General features: G+C 45.7%; 1 protein-coding gene across 1 annotated transcript in view; it reads right to left on the reverse strand.

Moving 5' to 3' along the window:
• The window catches only part of COL22A1 (collagen type XXII alpha 1 chain), a 791,008-nt gene that overhangs the window by 65,485 nt on the left and 700,920 nt on the right, over nucleotides 1-24,603 (reverse strand). The window contains exons 47-51 of the mRNA XM_029592071.1: nucleotides 18,024-18,077; nucleotides 14,839-14,892; nucleotides 13,378-13,431; nucleotides 10,094-10,147; nucleotides 3,613-3,666 (exon numbers count right to left, since the gene is read on the reverse strand). Of these exons, the coding sequence (XP_029447931.1) occupies nucleotides 3,613-3,666; nucleotides 10,094-10,147; nucleotides 13,378-13,431; nucleotides 14,839-14,892; nucleotides 18,024-18,077 (270 nt within the window). The remainder of the gene's footprint in view (nucleotides 1-3,612; nucleotides 3,667-10,093; nucleotides 10,148-13,377; nucleotides 13,432-14,838; nucleotides 14,893-18,023; nucleotides 18,078-24,603) is intronic.

Here is a 24,603-nt window from a genome sequence, read left to right on the forward strand (position 1 = left end):
AGAGTGGGGTTAGGTGGGATGTCTGTGTTTGCGAGGTTGGGTGAAGGTATATGTTTGGGGATGTGATTGTGTGAACGTGGGAGTGTCGGGGGAGTATCTGGAGAGATGATGAATGCATGGGGGGCGTTTTTGGGGGTGCGTAGATGGTTGTATAGGGTCTGTACGTGTACAGGGCTTGTGGGATTTTTTTGGGGGGTATAATTGTGTATGGTAGCAGATGTTTATGTGAGAGACAGCATGTGGATGGGAGTTGTGTGTAAGCTGACTGTGTGTGGATGGGCTGTGCGCACGGGAGCATCTGTGGGCTATGAGAGTGTAGGTGTATGTGGGTGTAGATGTAAGTGGGTACATGGAGATGTCAGGGTATGGGTTGGGGTGGATGTCTGTGCGTTTGGGTAGATTTGTGTTGGGAGGGGGTACAGTAATATCCAGCAGGTTTGCGTGCATAAGGGGAGTTGTGAGGTGTGGGTTTTTTTGGGGGGTATGGATGTGTGTGTGTGTGTATAGGTAGAAGGTACTTGTTGGCGTGTGGTTGAGGCAAGTGTGCGGGTGTGTGTGGCTGGATAAATGCAGAGGCTGCATCATTTATGTTCCCTTTCTCTGAATGTGTGTGGGTCTATACTAAGAATACTGTACCACCAGTGTAGGTAGAGGAGAAGTATACCACGTGGTTTCCAGCTCCCCCATGTGGGCTGCTGTATGATTGCTTCCTGTTTCTAGAAAAGAGGGAAACATCTAGAGGAAGTGTGGAGTTTTAGTTAAACATTAGGGGAGGCAGAATGGTTCTGTTCCTGCTCCTGCTTTCTTTCCTTTTATTTTTTGGAAAAAAAGAACCTTGCATCTAATGAGCTAAGGCTTGGGTTTAGAAAGAATAGTAGAGGGATTCTTTTTTCCTTTTTTTTTTATTAAGAACATAGGGCTAGATTCATCAAAATATCGCATGCGATAGGAAGAGGGGCGTGTTTTATGGTAAAAGCCTATTTATCGCAATGTGCATTATCTTAGTGCTTCACATAGGTATTACGGCAAAGCGCGTTAACTTTTCGCACCTTGCGGTACAAATGTGTAGTTATTTCCGGCGTTAAAATGGCGCAATATCATGAGTTAGGGCTTCGCACTTTGCGAAGACAGCCTACTTTTACAAAATTCCCGCCCCTGACTCCGCCCCAACCCCTCCCCTTTTAAAAATTAGCATCGCACCATGCGATATGATGCTTTTCGCATGCGTTAAGGTGTTTTTCGCATGCAAAAACGTCATAATGTGAGTTGGAAAATAACCCCCATAGTTTGCCTATTTTTGAAAAATTCTTCTGAAGCAATTTCTTTTTGAATTTGGAGTTTTGGAAACTGGTTGTTTTTTTTTTTAAGTCAATATTGAAAAGCCATTTAGATGGATAACTCAAATATTATCCATCTAAATGGCACTTATTTGAATATTGAGTCACTTATCCTTCTAGATTATAGCTAGATAGGTCATTATTTTGCTAAAATCTATCTGGATAAAAAAAAAGGGACGTTCCGGGGGTGTTTCGGACAAGAGTTCGCTTATCTGGCTAACTTAGCTGATTTTCAGCTCTATCCAGCTAAGTTAGTCAGATAACTTTAGATCTGCTTCAGAGGAGGTCTAATGTTATCCGGCCATGTGTGGCCCCGATACCTAGCTACTTAACTGGAAATCTTCAAAAGATATCTGGCTAATTAGCACTGTAAAAAAACAAAGATAAATAAATAAATAAATGAAAGGGCCGAAAGCCAAGTCTCTCCCTTCCACAACACATTGTATAAGATGGCCGCTATCTGGCCGTGCAACCGCCCCCCCCCCCCCCCAACCTCTCCTAAATTCATATAAGGGTTGTGATCCGAAGGTCGGACCTTCCCTCTACCACCTACCCTTCCCCGTTTGGAATTATATTTAGCAATTTGGCTCCCACCCTGAAACTCTGTCACCTACCTGCAATCCCATTCATTTGCCTGAGCCAAATTCATCACCCCCAGCAGACCCCCCCCCCCCCATCCTACCCCTCCAATACCCAAACAGCACTCCTGCTGGGAGAGAGGTCAAAACTCACCCATTCTTGGCAGATCCAGCGCTGCTTCTGACTGCTGGAAGCATAAACTACTTGCAGTTTATGTTTCCAGCACTAGAAGAGCAAGACTGCTAGAACAAGGCTCAGGGCCTTGGAGAGTAATCTCCCACGCCTCACCCGATAGGCAATCCTGGAAGAGAGTAGGTCTTAGGGAAGTTATGGGAGGTGAGGCCATCTTAAGCCCTTGGAATTAAAAATTTCCCTTAGAATCCTAATTGAGATTAAGGGGTTACATAGGTGTAGGAAGTGTGGATGTGCTGGGAGCAGAATGTAAATATGCGATGGGTGACAAGAGGTGTATGAATGATTGTATAGTGGGATGAATTAAGAAGCAGCATCATTTATGTTCTTTGAGTGTGTGTGTGGAGAAATGTAGATGTGCTGGGAGCAGGTGTGTGTGTGTGTGTGTGTGAGAGAGAGAGATGTGTGTGGAGGGTGTAAGAATGTGTGTGTAGTGTGTGAGGGTGAGGTTTGTAGGTCTGTGTGTGGGGGGGTGTGTTGAATGAATGTGAGCACATATGAGGGTGTATGTGGGTGGGTGGAGTGCCTGAAATGTATATGTGTGGGCATGGTATGTGTGTGTGTGTCAATGTATCTGTGTGGGTGTGTATAGAAGTGGCCCTGGCATGTGAGTGGCTGTGTGTGTAGTATCTGGGAAGGGGGTGTGTGGCGGTATGTTTTTGTGTACTTTAGAAGTCCTTTTTTGGATCATTCTTTGTCCATTGCTTCAGTTATTATCCCTGTCTGGAAGGATGAAGGGTTGGGGGGTGAGGATCTGGCCTTTAGAAAAAAAAAAATGCTGGTCAGCATTCTAACAGTTCCAAAAGCTTCTAACACTTTCCCATTGAAAGCAATGCAGATTGCTTTTGGAGGCCCAGTTCTCTGAAAAAACCGATTTAATGATTCTGCCTTTTGAATTCATCTGAAATATTCACATTTTCTTCCTGTATGCCAAATTTGATGAATTTTCATTCCTGTTTTGGAGAGTTATAGTGCCTACAGACAGATGTATGGATAAGACATTGATCCCTTTCACATTCATCTTTCTAACATTCTGTATATTGAAAACATAAAAAGGAGATTTACTGAAGGAGTCCTGTCTAGGTAATGATTGCGCGCCCTTCCAGCATTTTAGATTCTCATTTTCCAGCCCAGTCTTTTGAAGATGAATGCCTGACTGATTTGCATGAATTGCTTCCATTTTTTAGGACAGATTGATCAATCCTAGGTTTTACCCCCATTGCATGCTGGGGCTTGTAGTTCTGATTTTCCTAACAGAAGGCAGACCACAAGTCCTTCCATAAAACCAGGACATGATCAGCTTGTTCTGAAAAAACAAAACAAAACAGAGCCAGCTGGCAACCCTAGCACGGATACATCTGAGGTGCATGTGCATGAGCCGAGAGGGCCACCTGAGAGTCCAGGCCCAGTCTGGTGTGCTCTGCAGTACCGAAGTTGGAGAAGAGCTTCTCAAGCCCAGCTCTTAAAGTTTGGAACTGAGATATTAGAATAAACGCTGACTTACCGATTCCCCAGGAGGCCCGGGTTTGCCATCTTTGCCATCCTTTCCAGCAATGCCCTATAAGTGAAACACACACACACACATTACTATCCCTCAGAGGAATATAAGGACCCACTCTCTGTAACACCTGAGTATTTCTATAAACTGGGCAAGACATTCAGCTGCTATCCAGCTTCTAGGTTGGCCAAGATATTCAGTGGCATGACTGTGCTGAATCTATTTGGTTCTTTCAAAGTCGGCCAAATAAGTTTGTCTGGCTAACTGCCCCCAATCCCTAGACCACCACCAAAACCTCACCTCGAGTTACTAGTTGACCCTCCTACAGTGTTAAAAATAGTTGATTATTATGTGTGCCCCCCCCCCCCCCCCAGAGGCTCTCTCTCTCTCTCTCTCCACTCCATTCCCACTCCTGCCCAAAACAGGATTTGCGATAAAAAATATTGCAAATCAGGTTCGGGTATATCGCACAGCATAACGCCAGAAAAAAATGTGTAGTTATTTCTGGCGTTAAAACGTGCGATAATGTGCATTATGCTATCGCCTTGCAACGTTAAACACCCCTCATTTTCATAAACTCCGCCCAAACTCATCCTCTTTGACTACATTTTGAAAATTTGCATGCGTTATGGAGTTATTGCAGGAGTTAGGGCCCTAACGCGCGCAATACGGCCCTAACGCGATTTGATGAATGACCCTGTAAGCCAAGTAATGCCGAATATCGGAATTTATCTCGCTAAATTAGCCAGACAAGTAGCCCTGTTCCGGAATGCTCCGTCCAACCCTCACTCAGCCAGCTAACGTTTTAGCTGGATATAACGTTTGCCAGCTAAGTGGCAGCCGCTGACTGCAGCTGGATATTCACACGGTGCTGTTTACCTGGCTAAATCCAGATTTAGTTGGCTAAATGGCACAGAAAAAATCTACTCTGTCTCATTGTGGGAGAGTATGTGCATCCAGATACAACATGTGTACTTTTAGCAGTATTTAGGGAAGATATTTTCAGTCAATTTACACATGCAAATGATTATAAGAGTTGCTCTCTTTGGGGGAATACTGTCAAACCGTCCACACTACTGCAAATTCCATGGATATTTGCAAAGTAAAAAAATACATGCAAACTTAACTTGAAAAAAGCCCCAGGCGTCATTTTTTTAAACCAATCCATGTTAACACAATAATGGACTGTAAATGAATGATATTGTTCACATTCATGAGATAACCCCCTGATATAGAAACATAGTTTCAAAAATGCGGATCATGTCGGGGATGTGGCTTCATTAAGCAAGATAAGTTTTAAAATTATTTTTTGCACAAACTTTATTTATTTATTTATTTTATTTAACAGCTTTTCTATACCGACATTAAAATACACATCATATCGGTTTACATTTCAACTAGAAAGGAGGAGAGTTACAATGAACAGGGGAGGGGGAAATTGGACAACTGGCAGGATACGGATTGAGGCTCTTAAGGTAAGAGTATCGCACAGTATTGCAACAAAGTAGGCGAGAAGGATAGTGAAAACAGAGTTAAGTTTAGAAGAGTACAAAAAGATTAAACGAGTTCAACAATTTAAAAAGTTATTTACAGGTTGCATGATATGACAAAGGATTTAACGATTACATGGCCAAAACATTAAAGAGTCCATGACCAAGAATTACAGTATTTACAGCATTAACAAATTTCAAGAGGTCGGGGAAGGTGGTCGAGGGAAATGGGGAAAGGACGTCGCGATTAGTCCGGGAAGGCCTGGTGGAAGAGCCAGGTTTTTAAAGCTCTTCTGAATTTCTGAAGGCAAGGCTCGAGGCGAATATCGATAGGTAGGGTATTCCATTGCATGGGACCAGCGATGGAGAAGGCACGGGCCCTTGTGGCTGTGAGGCGGGCTTTCTTGAGTGAGGGGACTTGAAGTGTGCAAGTCCGGTTCATTCTGGTGGGGCGGGAGGATTTTGTGAATTGTAGGGGTTCAGTGAGCCATGTGGAGTTATGTTGGTGGATGGCTTTGTGAGTAATGGTTAGGGTTTTGAAAAGGATGCGGAAAGAGATGGGGAGCCAGTGTAGGTCTTTGAGTATGGGGGTTATGTGGTCTGATTTACGGGTGTTGCTAATAATCCTTGCTGTGGCATTTTGTAGTATATTGTAGTATATTGAAGGTCGAATGACCGGTAGTGTCTATTATGATGGCTATATTTATCAAGTATGTAATGGTATGAGGAAAAGTGCTTTGTGAAGTATTGCTTCTTGATTTTCCATGCTTTTCATGCTATGATCTATTGAATGTACCACAGATCAATACAGACTTCTGGGTTTTGCCTCCCTGCCAGCAGATGGAGACAGAGAAAGTTTCACTGACACTCTATATAACCCAGTGTGCCACCTGCAGTCCCTCAGTATTGACCTGTACCCAAGCCAAGATGACAGCAACAACCATACATTTCTAAGTAAACTTCTATGCAAACTCGCTCCCCTCCAACGAGCCAGAAGAACGTGAAGTTGCCCAAAAAGACAATAGAAAACTCGTTTCCCAAATTTAACATAAGTGATTAGCATTGAAAACCTCCAACAACTCTGCACTATATACAAAGCAACAGTACGAGCAGCGGACTCTCCCCCCAAGTAAATGGATGGGTCTCTGGACTGATCTGTGGGACTACAAGAACAAAAATTATTAGGTAAGAACCAATTTTCCTTTCTTTGTACATACCCAGATCAATCCAGACTCCTGGGATGTACCTAAGCTCAGATACAGAAGAAGCAGAAACCTTGCACATCCGCAAGAATAGGAAAACACTGGTGCAGGACAAAACTTGTCACCACCAAATATTTCAAAAGGCACTTTATTAAAGTTCCAACAGAAGAAGGTGTATCAATGTAAACATGGCAACTCCATAAATCAGATAACAAACATGTTATAGCGGTCCCCCGACACGGTCCCGTGTTTCGCTAGGCTGCATCGGGAGGGACCAGGCAAGCGATTATAATCTAGAAAATCAAACGAGTAAAAGTCACTATACATAAGTGGTGGAAAGGCTACAGAAATGTACAACATGTAACACATAATACACATACCTTTAGCAGTAGTCAACGGAGCGCGAGCGCCCTCACAATTAGCAGACATTTAAAGGTAGAAAAAGGCGCGAAAGCAGTCAGTCTCGCGAGAGCTGTCAAAGTCAATCACGGCGGCGAAGACATCCACTCAGTCAAACAGATACCACTCGATATCCTTGTTAAGTCCTTTCGGGGAAACAGTGTCCAAGGTAAAGATCCATTTCTGTTCCCTCCGACCCAGGATCTCGGGGAAATCACCGCCCCGTGGAGGACAGTGAACCACCTCGATCACCGTGAAGGAGAGATCAGAAATGGAGTGGCCACAATCCGACCAGTGTGAAACCAGGGGTTCATCTAATCTACGAAGGCAAATGTTAGAGCAATGCTCTATCATGCGGGTCTTGAGCATCCTGGTGGTCTTCCCATCATACAGAAATGGACAAGGGCATTTAACAATATAAACAACACCTTTTGTCAAACTTCGGCCGATCCTCCGGCAACCTATGTATCTTATTGTCACCCAGAGACTGAATGAGGTCCTCCAGCTCCTTACCAAACAGCAGCTTGCCCTTGAAAGGCAGAGACCCCAGCTGGGACTTGGAAGAGATATCCGCCGCCCATTTTTGTAACCACAACAGATGACGTGCCGAGATGGCAGACACCATTGTCCTGGCTGATGTGCGAAGCAAATCATAAAAGGCATCCGAACTATAGGCAATGACAGTCTCCAGCTGCTCAGCCTGGAGAGCATGTGCCTCTGAAAGCGAATCATTGGCCTGTAGTTGTTGCAGCCAACGAAGGCCCGCTCGCAAAGAAAAATTGCTACACATAGCCGCTCAGACCCCCATCGCGGAGACCTCAAAATTTTTCTTGAGTTGCAGCTCCAGCTTCCGATCCTGCAAGTCCTTGAGGGCCGTGGAACCAGTAACCGAAATAGTAGTCTTTTTTGTGACCGCTGCCACTGCGGCATCCACCCTGGGCACGCGAAGAAGATCTAAAGCCTCCTCTGGCAGAGGATATAGCTTATCCATTGCCTTGGAAACCTTCAGGCCCAAGTCAGGGGTGTCCCATTTCCGGAAAAGCAAATCCGTGGCTGAAAAATGGAATGGAAAGGACGTAGGAGGACCTCTTAGGCCTAATAACATAGGATCCATGGCTCCTAGCTGGATTCTTCTGGAGGAGTCTCAATCTCTAGCTCCTTTAAAATAGCTGGAATCAGGGGTTCAAGCTCTTTTTTCCGAAAGAGACGGACCACTTTTGGGTCATCGCCCTCCGTCACATGTGAGCCATGTGCAGCATTTTACGGGGGGGGGGGGGGGGTCCGAATCCCCTTCAACCCCCCTCGGAGGCGGGGATGGTAGATCTTGAGTGTCAGGATCCTCAGAACTGGAAGATGGATCAGATGCAGGCTGAGAAGCCATAGACCGCAAAGGTTGCTTGGTCCCTGCGGGACCCTCGTCCCCCATGATCGCTTCTTTGCCTTTGGAAGAGAGCCCAGGAGTATAGCTTGGTCAGCTCTTCTCTTTTTGCCTGCTTTCCGGGCTTTAAAAGCTTTGTGCATTAAAAGAACAAAGTCTGATGAAAAAGAGGAAGCAGACGATGAGGCATCCGAATCCCCCTCGGGGACAGCCTCCGAGGCTTTAAAACCAAGGGACCATCCTTTGAGGGAATAAGCGCGGCGGGAGATTCCCCTTCCCCACCGCTGTCAGCACCGCCAACCTCACCGCTGCGAGGGAATCAAAGATGGTGCCCGTTTCCGCGCTTAGCAGGGACAGACCGACAGAAGAGGGCTGAAGCTCCCCAAATGCACCGGAGACAGTCTGGACCCTTAATACGACCCTCACAGGGGTCGCGGAGGCTCCCCCTGAAAAGGCAATTTGAACATATGCCATCCCTGGAGAGCCCAGCTCTCATGACGCCGCACAGCATGTCAGCCAAAATGAAAAAGGAACAAGGCTGCCTCAAAAAACCGGCGAAAAAGCAGCAAAAATCAATAAAAAGCGCCCAAACGTGAGCCCGAGGAAAGGAAGAGTCAATAGCCCAAACAAGAAAACCTTTTTAATTAATTAATTTAATTTTTAAATTTGTTCTACTGCCTCTGGGTCTGGGTCCGTCTGGGGGGAGTGAACCGGACTCCCCGGTATCACCCCCAGGGCTGCAGAAAGACGCCGATAGGGCCCTCGACCCTGAGCTGCAGCTGCCTCAAACAACCGGGGGGGGATGGTCCCCTCAGGACCTCACAACCCCCTGGGAGGCTGAAGACTATCTCTTTACCGGTCTTAAACTTTTTTTTTTTTTAATTAACTATCTTAACCTCTCCTAATTCACACTAAGCAATCAGACCAGACTGTAGGCTTGGCACCCTAACCATCTGCTGTCAGGCTGTAGGTGGCACCTGGGTATATATGGCAGAGTCCTTCAAAATTTCTCTGTCTCCATCTGCTGGAGGGGAGGAAAAACCCAGGAGTCTGGACTGATCCGGGTACGTACAGGGAAAGTGTTATTTCTCACTTCTTAATTAGTACTTTAACATGTGACTTCTGACTAGCCGAGCTGTTTTCACCCTTGTAAAACATGAAGTGAAGGAAAATCTGAGTTGAGTCTGTGTGTACAACATGCAATAGAAAGTAATCTGGGCAGACTCTACAATCCTTATCTTTTTATTCCATGTTCCCATGTGAAGCACTGACTACAGTTATGCAGATACGATGTCTTGTAAAATATTAATTACATCTAAAATATTATAGCATTCAACTGTCACTTACTGTAGCAAATCCCAGAAATGGGGCAGGAATAAAAACAGAGAGACTAAAGTGAGACATGTTCATGTGTCACTGCATTACAGGACAGGTCATTGCTGTGCAGCATGATTTAAGACAATGGTGCTCACTTTCTGTCCTCGACGGCCGCAAACAATTCGGATTTTCAGGGAAATCTCTAATGAATATGCATGAGATAGATTTGCATACAACTGAGGCAGTGTGCAGGCAAATCTACTTTAAGCCTATTCATTAGGGATACTTGAAAACCAGACCCGCTTGCAGCCCCTTTAGGACCGTCAGTGAGTACCACCGATTTAAGATAATCCAATGTAATTCTTCTTCATGACAAGCGTTTTAGGAGCAACACTAATCCTGAAGATTACATCTTTTATTGTTCTGACCTGAGAATAATCCAAGGATGATTTACATGAGCTTCTGAAATTGCACAGGTCTCTTCTTCTTTGCATAGACTACAAAGAATCCAGGTTCCTTATAAGAACAATGGCATTCTATTGACCCATCATATTGAATACCGTGCATCATATTGCATGAAGCATGCACTTTGTGGATCTTATTGCTACGCAGCACCATATGTATCTTGAAGCTTATCCAGTCACAAATTTACATGAAATCATTAAACAACAGTGAAAGTGACAGTACAGCTAGTTGCTTACCGGAAGGCCTGGCAATCCTGGCGGACCCTGGAGACCTGGTGGGCCATCTTTACCCTGAAAAGTAACCACACATACAATAAAGTTCAGGGAAGAGCCATGGAGGGAAGACCCACAAATTTTCAACGCTCAAAACGTTTATGAGAGTCAGAGTGCCACATCTTCCCTTGGGTAATCTGCTGCTGAGAAATTGAGGACTGCCAGGGGGTATCAAGGAGAACAGCATAAGAAGCACCAGAGGGATAAGCAGTCTCTGGTCACAGCAGTGTCACGCACTGGCTCCCTATCCTCCCTTCGTCCGCTACCCCCTGTTCTACCCTTCCACCCCCCACCTCTTAGAACGTGCCTATTGTTTTTGTACATATTTGTACACAGCTAATCCAGTTATCACTTGCACTCTGCATGTGTTGTGTTTTTTAGTATTTTAAACTGGTTATCTTTCTCCTTCTCCTCTTATTCTCATTCCTTCCTCCTTTCGCTTAGCTGTGTTACTCGCCCTTGCCCACCTCTCCCCTTTCTAGCCTGCCCCCTCTCCCCTATCCATGTTCATTGTAATTTCCTTCTTCTAGTTACTTGTAAACCGGTGTGATGTGTCCTACGAATGCCGGTATATAAAAGTTCATAAATAAATACATTTTTAAAAAGCAGCAAACTATGTGGTACATAAGAACCTAAGAACATGCCGTACTGGGTCAGACCAAGGGTCCATCAAGCCCAGCATCCTGTCTCCAACAGTGTCCAATCCAGGCTATAAGTACTTAGCAAGTACCCCTAAACTAAGTCTATCCCATGCTACTGATGCTAGTAATAGCAGTGGCTATTTTCTAAGTCAACTTGATTAATAGCAGTTAATGGACTTCTCCTCCAAAAACTTATGTAAAACTTTTTTAAACACAGCTACACTAACTGCACTATCGACATCCCCTGGCAACAAATTCCAGAATATAATTGTGCATTGAGTGAAAAAGAACTTTCTCCAATTAGTTTTAAATGTGCTACATGCTAACTTCATGGAATGCCCCCCAGCCCTTCTACTATCCGAAAGAGTAAATAACTGATTCACATTTATCCGTTCAGACCTCTCATGATTTTAAACACCTCTATCATATCCCCCTTCAGCTGTCTCTTTTCCAAGCTGAACAGTCCTAACCTCCTCAGCCTTGGTCACCCTTCTCTGTACCTTTTCCATCGCAAATATATCTTTTTTGAGATGCGGCGACCAGAAATGTACACAGTATTCAAGGTGCGGTCTCACCATGGAGCAATACAGAGACATTATAACATTTTCCGTTTTATTCACCAATCCCTTCCTAATAATTCCTAACATTCTGTTTGCTTTTTTGACTGCTGTAGCACACTGAGCCGAGAATTTCAATGTATTATCCACTATGATGCCTAGATCTCTTTCCTGAGTGGCAGCTCCTAATATAGCATGGGTTATTTTTCCCTTTATACATCACCTTGTACTTATCCACACTAAATTTCATCTGCCATTTGGATGCCCAATTTTCCAGTCTCACAAGGTCCTCCTGCAATTTATCACAATCTGCTTGTGATTTAACTATTCTGAATAATTTTGTATCATCTGCAAATTTGATTACATCACTCATCGTATTCCTTTACAAATCATTTAAAAATATATTGAAAAGCACAGGTTCCAATACAGATCCCTCAGGCACTGCACTGCCTACTCCCATCCACTAAGAAAATTGTCCATTTAAATCTATTCTCTGTTTCCTGTCTTTTAACCAGTTTGTAATCCACAAAAGGACTTTGCCATCTATCCCATGACAATTTTACTTTTTCTAGAAGCCTCTCATGAGAAACTTTGTCAAATGCCTTCTGAAAATCCAAATATACTATATCTACTGGTTCACCTTTATCCACATGTTTATTAACCCCTTCAAAAAAGGAAAGCAGATTTGTGAGGCAAGACTTGCCTTGGGTAAAGCCATGCTGACTTTGTTCCATTAAACCATGTCTTTCTATATGTTCTGTGATTTTGATCTTTAGAACACTTTCCACTATTTTTCCTGGCACTGAAGTCAGGCTAACTGGTCTGTAGTTCCTGGTTCACCCAGGAGCCCTTTTTAAATATTGGGGTTTTATTAGCCACCCTCCAGACTTCAGGTAAAATGGATGATTTTAATGATAGTTGATGAGCCTATTAGTCGCCCAGGATATGGAAAGTAAAATGTGCGGCCAAGCTGCACATTTTACTCTCAGAAATTAATGCCAGGGCAGGCTTTAAGATGTAAGCAATCCAGAAAAGTGTACAGAAAAGCAGAAAATACTGCTTTTCTGTACACCCTCCGACTTAATATCCTAGCTATATTAAGTCGGAGGAACCAAAAATTAAAATAAATAAATAAATAAATAACATAAAAAAAAAATCCTGCCTGCCGGTCAGCGGGTTACAAAAATGGACACTCAATTTTGTCAGCATCCATTTTCCTAACCCGAGGCTGTCAGTAGGTTCGAAAACAGATGCCGGTAAAATTGAGTGATGGTTGTCGGACTCACTGACAGCCACCTCTACTGCTAATATGGAGGTGCTAGGGATGCGCTATTGTCCCTAGCAGCTCCTTATTAGCGCAACAACTAATTTAAATAGAGAATCGCGTGCCCAGGAGAAGTGCCTGGGCACGCATCGAGAGAGTGGGCGCTCAGCACGGAGCACCGGCTCTCCTGCACTTTAAGAATCGGCCTGTTCAGGGCTGGTGCAAGGGGACTGGGCGCCCTAGGCAATTTCAGCCTTGTGCCGCCCCCACCCCCGCCCCGGTCGCAGCCCCGACTCCTCCCCCCTCCCAAACCCCCAAAAGAAAACTCACCTGGTGGTCCAGTGGGGGCTCGGGAGCGATCTGCCACTCCCAGGGTCTCGGTTGACACTAATCAAAATGGCGCCGGTGACCTTCAGCCCCGACCATGTGACAGGGGCTACCAGTGCCATTGGTTGGCCCCTGTCACATGGTAGGGGCTAAAGGGCACCAGCGCCATTTTGGTTAGTGGCAGCCGAGGGCTTGGGAGCAGCAGATCGTTCCCAGGCCCTCCGATGGACCACCAGGGGGCCATCGGGATAGTGCTATGGGGGGGGGGGGGGGCAGGGCACCTACCACGGCGCACCCTACCACTCGGCGCCCTAGGCACAGGCCTAGCTCGCCTAGTGGTTCCTCCGGCCCTGGGCCTGTTAGTCTGTTAACTGCAGAGACTGTTCAAATACTGCTTTCTGCTGCAATTTACAATGGTCTGGCTCTAGGGAAACTCTTCATTCATGCTACATTGCTTACTGCTTCTCCTGGGACTCCTGGTGGGCCTGAAGGTCCAGCTATACCATCTGCTCCCTGAAGAAAGTGAATGAAAAGTTGATAATTAGCCAGACTAAAGCCTTGTAAACACACTAATTCTGCCATGCAGCAACAAAATTCGGTTCTAATTAATCACTGAACAATAATACACCAACCAACCAGCTGGTCCGCATTGCTTTCTGACTCATAAATAACTTGACACAATATCGAAAGCTTCACTAAGCTTTCTCTGAAATTTAAGGCTAAAAAGCAAAACACTACAGAGTAGGATATTAATGTTGAATGAATGAATGAATAAACTTTGCATAAGCAATTTGTTTAGAATATTAATGTAGTGCAACCACCGAGATGAGAACTAAACTATAGCATTCATATTTTAGCGCTGCATTTTCCCTTATTGCAAGAGTAATACCCTCCCAAGACGATAGTCACCCTCCTAATTACACATTAACGTCAAAGGCAGTGTGCAAAGCAGGAGTGGGTAAAAAATATAGCCAGCCTGGGGAGAAGGAGTTGGGTTCCAGGATGCAAACCAAGGTTTTTAATATGGTAGTGTGTGTGGCAAAATTACTCAGCCACTGGGTCACCCTGGTAGACTCTTCCGAGCAAGCCACCTTAAAAGCTCTGAGGAAGAGGCAGCCCCAGCTTCAAAAGAGTGGGATCACCTCTGTCTTCCCAGAGCTGTTCTCCCATTGGCTGTCTACTGCAGTCTGGCAAACAAATCTTTTCTGAGCTTCTCTTCCACTGAAGAGTTCTGAAGGGGTAATAGGCAGAAAGTAGACAGAGAGGCACTTGAGGAAAGAGAGATATAAAAGCAGGAAATGGCCATGTGAAACAGACCTCAGATTGATTTTGCAGGATTAAAAAAAAAAAATGAAAGACTTGTCAGTGGTTTGGTGGCAATCCATACTTTAATTGGCATTTTCCTTACATCTTTTTTAAAATGATTCAAATTTATGCTTGTCATTAGCCAGTGCTGCAGCACAGGCCGGAATTATATTTTCTGTTTCAACATTAGCTGAACAGACAAGCACAGCAGCACTGTTACCCTGGAGAAAAAAAATAAATTGCTGGTGCTCAGTTCATGATCAAGTCGTCTGACGGTTTTTTTTCCTTTCATTTTACAAAGTGCCAGCCAGGCCACGTTGTGACAAGCGAGCTGCGCATCGTGGTGCTCCTGTACCTAGCAGGAAGCCAGACCCAGAAGGTCCTGTTCCTGGCACTGGGAGGAGGCAGTGGGCTAACGGATTACAATTAACTTTTCATCAATAAACTCAGGCGTGCTGGGAGATGACAATTCTCAACAGCGCAGGCATGAATTGTGCACAGCTGGCTCACATTGGCTTTCCCTGCACGTGCCTGCGGTTGCCAGCCATAATGCATTCTGAACGAAGGGGCAGACTTATTAACAGGGTTAACTAAAATCCACACAGCAGTACTTACAGATGAGCCTGGGTTACCAGGTGGCCCCATAAAACCAGGAATTCCAGGATGACCCTAGCGAAAAAAACAAAACACCACAGATGGCCTTATTAGATTTGGTGCAATGAGCTTTACCTTTTGTTTTTCACTGTGCTAAGCTAATGAAACCAGACTCAAAAGCACGATGAGCGGTGGAAGAGAAGTAATTAAAATCTGCCACCTGGATTCATCTTTACCGGCCCATAAAGCTCCTTTGAGAAACTTGATGTAAGATATGACACAGACCCTCCCATCTTGGCACATATCAGCTGTCTTTTGGGACTTGGTGTGCCAGAGACAAGGAATCAGCTGATCAGATTGACAGACTTAGTGGTTCCTGGAGAATAGAGCCCCCAGTGCAAGTTTTTGTAAAATGTTTGTATCAGATCCTTAATGTCAAAAAAGCTTAAGGGCCGGATTTTAAGAGATATGCGCGGGCGTACATTTGTGCGCACACAAATGTACGCCTGATTTTATAACATGCGCGCGCAGCCGCGCATGTTATAAAATCCAGGGTCGGCGCGCGCAACGGGGTGCACAATCGTGCAACTTGCGCGCGCCGAACCACGCAGCCTTCCTCCATTACCTCCTGCCCCTTCCACCTTCCCCTCCCTTCCCCTACCTAACCCACCCCCCAGCCCTACCTAAACTCCCCCCATACCTTTAACTTAGAAGTTGTGCCTGCCTCCGAGCAGGCATAGGTTGTGCGTGCCGGCCGATGGCTGGCCAGCGATCCCGAGCACAGCGGCAAATGGCCGCTGTGCCTGGAGGCTCCAGCCCTGCCCCCAGACTGCCCTGCCCTGCCCACACCCCGCCCCCTTTTTCAAGCCCTGGGACATACGCGTGTCGCCGGACCTATTCAAAACAGGTTCGGCGCGTGTAGGTTTTGAAAATCTGCCCCCAAGTGTGTGAACTTCTTCACCATTTCCGAGTAAAACATTTCTAAAAGTCTTTATTCCATTTAGCTACAAAGAATTCAAAACCATTTTCTTTTTCTTTTCCATTTGGCCTGGCAATTTCTACCCTCTCCTTCTGCTTCCAGCCGAGCGAGAGGTGTGGGGGGTGGGGGGGGGAGAGGAGGAGGAGGAGGATGCTGGGCCGGATGGGAGAGAGCGGGGTGCTCTCCTGGATTCCACCAGCACCAGAGGGACAGCCGTGCCTTTGCCACCCAAGGAGATACCAGAGTAGCCGCTGGTAAGTCGAAGAATGGGGGCGCTGTAATTCTGAACATCTGTTCTGGGCACAGGAAAGCTGGTCCTGGCACTGCCCTTGGGAGCTATTACAATAACCTTCAAACATGAAAGCGACAGGTGGGTCTGAGAAGCAAGCCTCTTTCTGGAACTCCTTAGGGATCCGTAACATCTCTTCTTTTCCATCCTCCACCATAGATCCCCTTCTCCAAAGACATGCAGAGCTTGCCATAACAATCTGGGGCACTGCTACTCAGGCATGAGGGAAAAGGCACGGGGACCTGCTTGTACGGGCAAGTCCAAAAGCAACGCACGTCAAGCACCGCTGACTGAATTTTCAAGAAAGCTCGACACCCAGTAAAAAATGTTGCAAGCTGAAATTTGTATGGGTTATCATAAACCTTGGCATAACTGCACAGGGCGGCAGTTATTTATTTATTTATTTTATTTTAAATTTTTATATACCGGAATTCCTGTATGCAATACAAATCAGTCCGGTTTACAAGTAACGAAAGAGGTTGCCCTGCTCTGGGAAGTTAGACCTGGGTTTTTTTACATAGAACATGGAACAATAACAATAAACCATTGAACATTATTACAAGTAATATAGAATGTAACAATAGATTTAACCTTTTTTACAAAGAACTTTAGTAGCGAATATGGTCTGCAGTAGACGGTTATATAAAGGTGAATAATGACTGTTAGAATTGCGAATAAGCAAGTACGGTATGAAAATTAAGTGGCAAGGTGTTGGTGACACCCTGCAATGGTTGGATCTGAAAGTCAGGAGGAGGTGCCTATTGGAAAGCTTGCCTGAACAGTTACTACCTTAAGAAGCTTGCTGGGCAGACCGATGGATCCATTTGGACCTTTTCTGTGTTAATCTTTGCAGAAGCTGATTATGGAGCTGAGCTGTAGGGCATAAAAGTACAGCTTAAAATCTGGTGGCGCAAATTCTCCACAGATTTTCACTCTCTTTAGGACTGCTTTAGGTAATCTTGGCTTTCTACCAGATCAGATAAAGAGGTTAAGAAATGTAAGAAGATCATTTATTAAGCTTCCCCGCTTACCCCCCCATAGACACCGCATGGAAGAAACACTATAGTGAATCAGGCCTGAAATAATTTCTCCAGCACATAAACAGGCGACATTTCAAAGGAGAATCTTAGCCTTGGTAAAATGTTCACTTTTATAGCATCAGTCCTTCTCCACCATGAAACGCAGCTACATAAGTCATGTTTGATTTTTGCTAACAAAGGGGGATAATTAAGTTTGTATAATCAGCTTACGTTTCTCAGAATACATGTTCTTAAATCTGCTCTGCAGCCTGCATGAATTAAGATCATTCTTTAATTCTATTTTTGGAATAGTCGAAGGGATTCCGAGGAAGAGGCTCTGTTTCAGTGAGGCTTTATTCTATAAATGCATCTTTTTCCCTCCCCAGAATCACCGGCGGGGGCAAGACGACGATGGATCACCTACAGATACGAAGGCATCATCTGCGGACAAATCCAGCCTGTGCTTTTTCTCACCTCTTCATCCCTGCAAGTTTACACCAAGGGAGAATCATTCTTAAAGCCAGTCCGCTTTACTGGCGGAAATGGATTTTTGCAAAATTGCCCACCTGATATGCCACGGTTCAAAGAGACGATCTTGTGGGCAGGTTTGGGGGTTAGGTCTGGAGTTACAGGCACACGTCTGCATTTTCCCAAAACTGTATGCCTATTTCCCACTCCCCTCCAAGAAAACTCCGCGTACAAATTAGCAGGTTTGGGTAGTTTTGGTGGGATAATACTCAAAGGGAAAATAAACGTGCGCTTTCCTTTTGAAAATTGCTGTAAAAGTCTGTGAGTAAAAAGCAACCCACAGACTTGACACCAATGCGGGTGGGTTACAGTACAAAGTTACCCCCTGTATGGATGGGCTTGCTCTGTGGACTTTGACTTGCAATTCCACAGCTCTAAACAGATTTTTTACCTGTTCGCCTTTCTGTCCAGCTTCACCAGCTCCTCCCTGTTCACCTTTACTGCCCTGATAAAAAAAAACAAAACAGCAAATCAAAAGTCATTACAATATACTGCCCTCCCCCCTACCTTACCATGGCCCAGCTGGGCTGCCTCACCCAGCTGCTGACCACCAAAAAGAAGTCACTTGAAATATTTAAGGCTGCATTTCAATGCAACGTTAGTTTGCTGCAGGAGTTCAATATTAGAGGTAGCTACTGCGAATACTGATACCTTCACAGCTCAGCATATTATGCCATCATCTACAGTTTCTTTGGGCTTCAGCTCAGTCAGAATCAGAATCTGCTGGGTTATGGCACCTTAAGCCTTCACTTGCAGCCACCCAAGGTTCCCTGTTCCTCCCCCCACCCCCCATTTTATTTCCCTTTCCCAACTCACTTAGACCAGTCCTTACAGTTGCAGTCCTCATCAGGAGGGCCCTACAATCACTCATCATGTGTTCGGCCACTGGACGTCACTCTTGTGCAGTAACTGGGATTCCCTCGCCCTGCCTAGGGGCTGAGAGCACTGCCTTTCTGGTATCCCCAGCTCCGCCAATCCAGGGAATGAGTGACCTGACCTGGGAACTCAGGTCCTCCATGTAGCAGCATGCAGTTCTTCCATCGTTATCGTCAACTACAGAAACCCTTCCCTTCATTAGTGATCATTACACAAAGAGGCTGATGCAATATCATGCGCGTAAAAACGGCCGTTCAAACTAGGCGTATGTTTTTTTTCAACGCAACGCACATCCAACCTCTTCCTCATGCGCAATGCAATATGTTAATGAGCTGCCGTGCTAAAAGATGCGCTACGTAAAACTTGGGCGTCCCTAGCACTCAAGCATCGGGTGCCCAGGAGACGCGACTGTGCACCCACAACAGCATTGGGCACCCACAGCTGACCAAGCCATCCCCGGCAGGGCTGTTCCCGATTGGTCCTTTTCACTGATATGTGACAGAGAATGGACCAATCAGCATTGTGATGAAGTGAATAAATACATTTTTAAGTGTCGGCACCTTCCCTCTGCGAGCCACCAGAGCCACAAAGCGCTGCCCAAGCCCACTACCCCGGGCCTGCCAGAAGGTAGTGCTCACCTCTCCATTTGAGCAGCAGAGTGGCCACTGAGTTGTCCTAGAGTGGCCACTCTGCTGCTCAAATGGAGAGGTGAGCACTACCTTCTGGCATGATGATGCTGCTTTCTGTGGTTCCTCCTACTTAGTATTGTGACGATACTAATAGGAGGAACCACAGAAAACAGGATTTTTGTTTTAGTGGTTGAGCCCTTGAGCGCAGCATGCCTTAATATGCCAGCTCCCGGGTTGGCCATGTGGAAATTTTTTGAAAAGCAGGATAAAGGAAAATTGGTTCTTACCTGCTAATTTTCGTTCCTTTGGTACCAAGGATCAGTCCAGACCGCTGGGTTATGCCTCCCGTCCAGCAGATGGAGTCAGAGAAAAAGGCTGAAAGGCACCCCCTGATACCCTGGTGTGCCACCTGTGATCCTTCAGTATAAACAATATCAAAGTAGAATGAAGTAAATTTAGCAACCAATGACTAGATCAAGAGAACTTATCTGAACAATAACCTGTGAAAACTACGTACATGAAAAGAGTACGAATTGAGATGCTTCTACATATATATGTTTGTCTTAAATTCTTCAGAGTCGTCTAAAACACTGTAGAGAGAAAAAAAATCAATTGAGCGGACTCTCTGAAACACTATACCCCTGGGCGGGCGTCTGGACTGATCCTTGGTACTACAGGAATGAAAATTAGCAGGTAAGAACCAATTTTCCTTTCCCTGTAAGTACCAGGATCAGTCCAGACTGCTGGGATGTACCCAAGCTGCCCTAAATGGGGTGGGACAAGAAGAGTCCCACTCGAAGCACACTGCTGTCAAAAGAATCGACATCCGGAGTCTGGACGTCTAAACGGTAATGCTTAGCAAAAGTGTGCAAAGATTTCCAAGTAGCTGCCCTGCAAACTGAAGAGCAGTAAATCACCTGGACCGGATGGTATACACCCTAGAGTTCTGAAGGAACTAAAAAATGAAATTTCAGACCTATTAGTAAAAATTTGTAACTTATCATTAAAATCATCCATTGAACCTGAAGACTGGAGGATAGCAAATGTAACCCCAATATTTAAAAAGGGCTCCAGGGGCGATCCGGGAAACTACAGACCGGTTAGCCTGACTTCAGTGCCAGGAAAAATAGTGGAAAGTGTTCTAAACATCAAAATCACAGAACATATAGAAAGACATGGTTTAATGGAACAAAGTCAGCATGGCTTTACCCAGGGCAAGTCTTGCCTCACAAATCTGCTTCACTTTTTTGAAGGAGTTAATAAACATGTGGATAAAGGTGAACCGGTAGATATAGTATACTTGGATTTTCAGAAGGCGTTTGACAAAGTTCCTCATGAGAGGCTTCTAGGAAAAGTAAAAAGTCATGGGATAGGTGGCGATGTCCTTTCGTGGATTGCAAACTGGCTAAAAGACAGGAAACAGAGAGTAGGATTAAATGGGCAATTTTCTCAGTGGAAGGGAGTGGACAGTGGAGTGCCTCAGGGATCTGTATTGGGACCCTTACTGTTCAATATATTTATAAATGATCTGGAAAGAAATACGACGAGTGAGATAATCAAATTTGCAGATGACACAAAATTGTTCAGAGTAGTTAAATCACAAGCAGATTGTGATAAATTGCAGGAAGACCTTGTGAGACTGGAAAATTGGGCATCCAAATGGCAGATGAAATTTAATGTGGATAAGTGCAAGGTGATGCATATAGGGAAAAATAACCCATGCTATAATTACACGATGTTGGGTTCCATATTAGGTGCTACAACCCAAGAAAGAGATCTAGGTTTCATAGTGGATAACACATTGAAATCGTTGGTTCAGTGTGCTGCGGCAGTCAAAAAAGCAAACAGAATGTTGGGAATTATTAGAAAAGGAATGATGAATAAAACGGAAAATGTCATAATGCCTCTGTATCGCTCCATGGTGAGACCGCACCTTGAATACTGTGTACAATTCTGGTCGCCGCATCTCAAAAAAGATATAATTGCGATGGAGAAGGTACAGAGAAGGGCTACCAAAATGATAAGGGGAATGGAACAACTCCCCTATGAGGAAAGACTAAAGAGGTTAGGACTTTTCAGCTTGGAGAAGAGACGACTGAGGGGGGATATGATAGAGGTGTTTAAAATCATGAGAGGTCTAGAACGGGTAGATGTGAATCGGTTATTTACTCTTTCGGATAGTAGAAAGACTAGGGGACACTCCATGAAGTTAGCATGGGGCACATTTAAAACTAATCGGAGAAAGTTCTTTTTTACTCAACGCACAATTAAACTCTGGAATTTGTTGCCAGAGAATGTGGTTCGTGCAGTTAGTATAGCTGTGTTTAAAAAAGGATTGGATAAGTTCTTGGAGGAGAAGTCCATTACCTGCTATTAAGTTCACTTAGAGAATAGCCACTGCCATTAGCAATGGTTACATGGAATAGACTTAGTTTTTGGGTACTTGCCAGGTTCTTATGGCCTGGATTGGCCACTGTTGGAAACAGGATGCTGGGCTTGATGGACCCTTGGTCTGACCCAGTATGGCATTTTCTTATGTTCTTATGTAAATCTCTTGACGCGAAACACATTGGCTCTCTGCCCAAGATGCCGTTTGAGATCTGAGCGAATGAGCCTTAAGACCATCTGGCACTTGCCGCCTGTGACATATGTATGCCGAAGCAATAGCGTTCTTCAACCATCGGGCAATATTAGTCTTGGAAGCCTTACATCCTTTCTTAGGACTGCTCCATAAGACAAAAAGATGGTCTGACAATCGAAAAGCATTAGTCACTTCCAAGTACCGCAGATGTATCCGGCAGACGTCCAATCTCCTCAAATCATGAGCCTGAGGAGAATTCCGATCCAAATCTGGGAAAGCCGGTAACTCAATTGACTGATTTACGTGAAATGCTGATACCACCTTCGGCAGAAAAGAAGGCACCGTCCTAATCGAAACCCCAGAGTCCGAGATCCGCAAGAACGGTTCTCTGCAGGACAACGCTTGAATCTCAGATATTCGTCTGGCTGAACAGATAGCCACGAGGAACACTGCCTTGAGTGTTAAATCTTTCAAAGTAGCCCACTTGATAGGCTCAAAGGGAGGACCGCAGAGCTTATGGAGAACCAAATTCAAACTCCACGAAGGACACACTGCATGCACCAGCGGGTGTAAATGTTTGGCTCCCTTCAAAAAATGCGCCACATCAGGATGTCCTGCAAGAGACGTACCATTGAAAACCCAATTCAGCAGCTAACTAACTTAAGATTCATTGAAAGCCCCAACTGGGAACAGAACTGGCAGAACCAATAGAACAGGCGAGAATGCATGGTAAATTAGCAGACACAAACAAACTTTATACGAGTAGACTCTCTGTTACTTAAGTGCACACAGCTATAGGGCGGGGCTCTGGACTGATCCGTGGTACTACAGGAACGAAAATTATCAGGTAAGAAACTAATTTTCCTTTCCCTGTATGTACCCAGATCAGTCCAGACACCTGGGATGTACCAGAGCCAAGAAATGAAGGTGGGAGCCGGAGAGGCCCGCACGGAGCACCCCTTCTCCAAATCCCCCAGCCTCCGAAGCTCGCACATCCAGTCTGTAATGCCTTGCAAAAGTATGCAAAGATTTCCAAGTAGCTGCCCTGCAAATCTCCTGGGGTGAAACCTAGTGACATTCCACCCAAGAAGCGGCCTGGGAATGCGTAGAATGAGCGCGAAGCCCCACCGGTATGGTCTTACCACACAGTAAATACGCGGAACTGATGGCCTCCTTCAGCCAACGAGCTATTGTAGTCTTGGAGGCCATCCCACCTTTACATGGACCATTCCACAAAATAGAGATGATCTGATACCCAAAAAGGATTCGTAACCTCCAGATACTGGAGCAGAGCCCTGCAGACATCCAGCTTCCGTAAATCCTTGGCCATCGGATCTGAGCAATACACATCGGAGAAGGAGGGAAGTTCGATTGATTGATTCAAGTGAAAGGATGACACCACCTTTGGGAGAAAGGAGGGGACCGTTCGTAAGGACACCCCTGAATCAGAAATCTGCAAGAAGGGTTCCCGGCATGACAACGCCTGCCATTCTGACACCGGACGTGCCGAAGAAATCGCCACCAAAATTGCCACTTTCAGCGTAAGATCCTTTAGCGTTGTCCGCTTTATAGGCTCAAAAGGTGGCGCACACAAGGACGAAAGTACCAAATTGAGGTTCCAGGAAGGACACGGGTGATGAAGCAGAGGGCGTAAGTGTTTAGCCCCCCTTAGGAAACGTGCCACATCCGGGTGCAAGGTCAACGCATCCCCCGGGACCTTCCCTCGGAGACAACACGGAGAGAACTACAGGTAAGACCTTAAGAAAGACTGACTTGTAGGAAAGCTAGGATGTCAGGGACTGACACCCTCGTAGGATCCACCTCGCGATTCGAACACCAAGCTTCGAAAACTTTCCAGACTCTAACATAAGCCAGGGAAGTAGACGGTTTTCTCGACCTCAGCAGTGTGGCCACCACCACGTCAGAGTAACCCTTATTTTTTAAGTGTTGCCTTTCAAAAGCCAAGCCGTGAGACAAAAGCAATCCACCTCTTCCAAACAGATGGGCCCTTGATGAAGAAGAGCCGCGGACTCCCGAAACCGCAGGGGAGCCGTGGTGGACAGATTGAGCAGATCCGCAAACCAAGGGCGCCTTGGCCATTCTGGAGCTATCAAAATCACCTCTGCCGGAGCTCTATCCTTCTGAGCACCTTGCCAATCAGCGGCCAAGGGGGAAACACGTACAGTAAGATGTCCGCCAGCCAGGGAATTACCAGGGCATCGACCCCCTCGGCTCCCGTCTCTCTGCGCCAACTGTAGAACCGCGGAGCCTTGGCATTCTGAAATGCTGCCATCAGATCCATACTCCGCGTGCCCCACCGGTCGCAGATGAGCTGAAAGGCTTCATCGACCAACTCCCATTCTCCGGGATCGAGATGGTGGCGACTGAGGAAGTCTGCCTGCATGTTGTCTACCCCAGCAATGTGAGATGCAGCAATGTTGACAAGATGCAATTCTACCCTGTCCATTAATAGACGAGCCTCCATCTCCACTGGACGACTCCTGGTTCCTCCTTGGCGATTGGTATAGGCCACCGTGGTTGCATTGTCAGACAATATCCAGACCGACTTACCCTGAAGGAGCAGGAGAAAGGCCTCCAAGGCCAGATCTACGGCCCTGGTTTCCAAATGGTTGATTGACCACTGAGATAGTTCTTGAGACCATTGCCCCTGCGCCGACTTCCCCAGACAAACCGCTCCCCAGCCAGAGAGACTGGCATCCGTGGTGATGACCGTCCAGTCAGGCATTACCAGGGGTACTCCATGCTCCAGATGTTCGGAGACAAGCCACCAGTCGAGACTGCATCTCGCGGAGTCCTGAAGCGGCAGTGGAAGATGGAACTGTTCAGACACCGGGTTCCAGCAGGACAGCAATCCTGATTGTAAC

Source organism: Rhinatrema bivittatum, chromosome 2, assembly GCF_901001135.1.
Source record: "Rhinatrema bivittatum chromosome 2, aRhiBiv1.1, whole genome shotgun sequence".
Lineage (NCBI taxonomy): Eukaryota > Metazoa > Chordata > Amphibia > Gymnophiona > Rhinatrematidae > Rhinatrema > Rhinatrema bivittatum.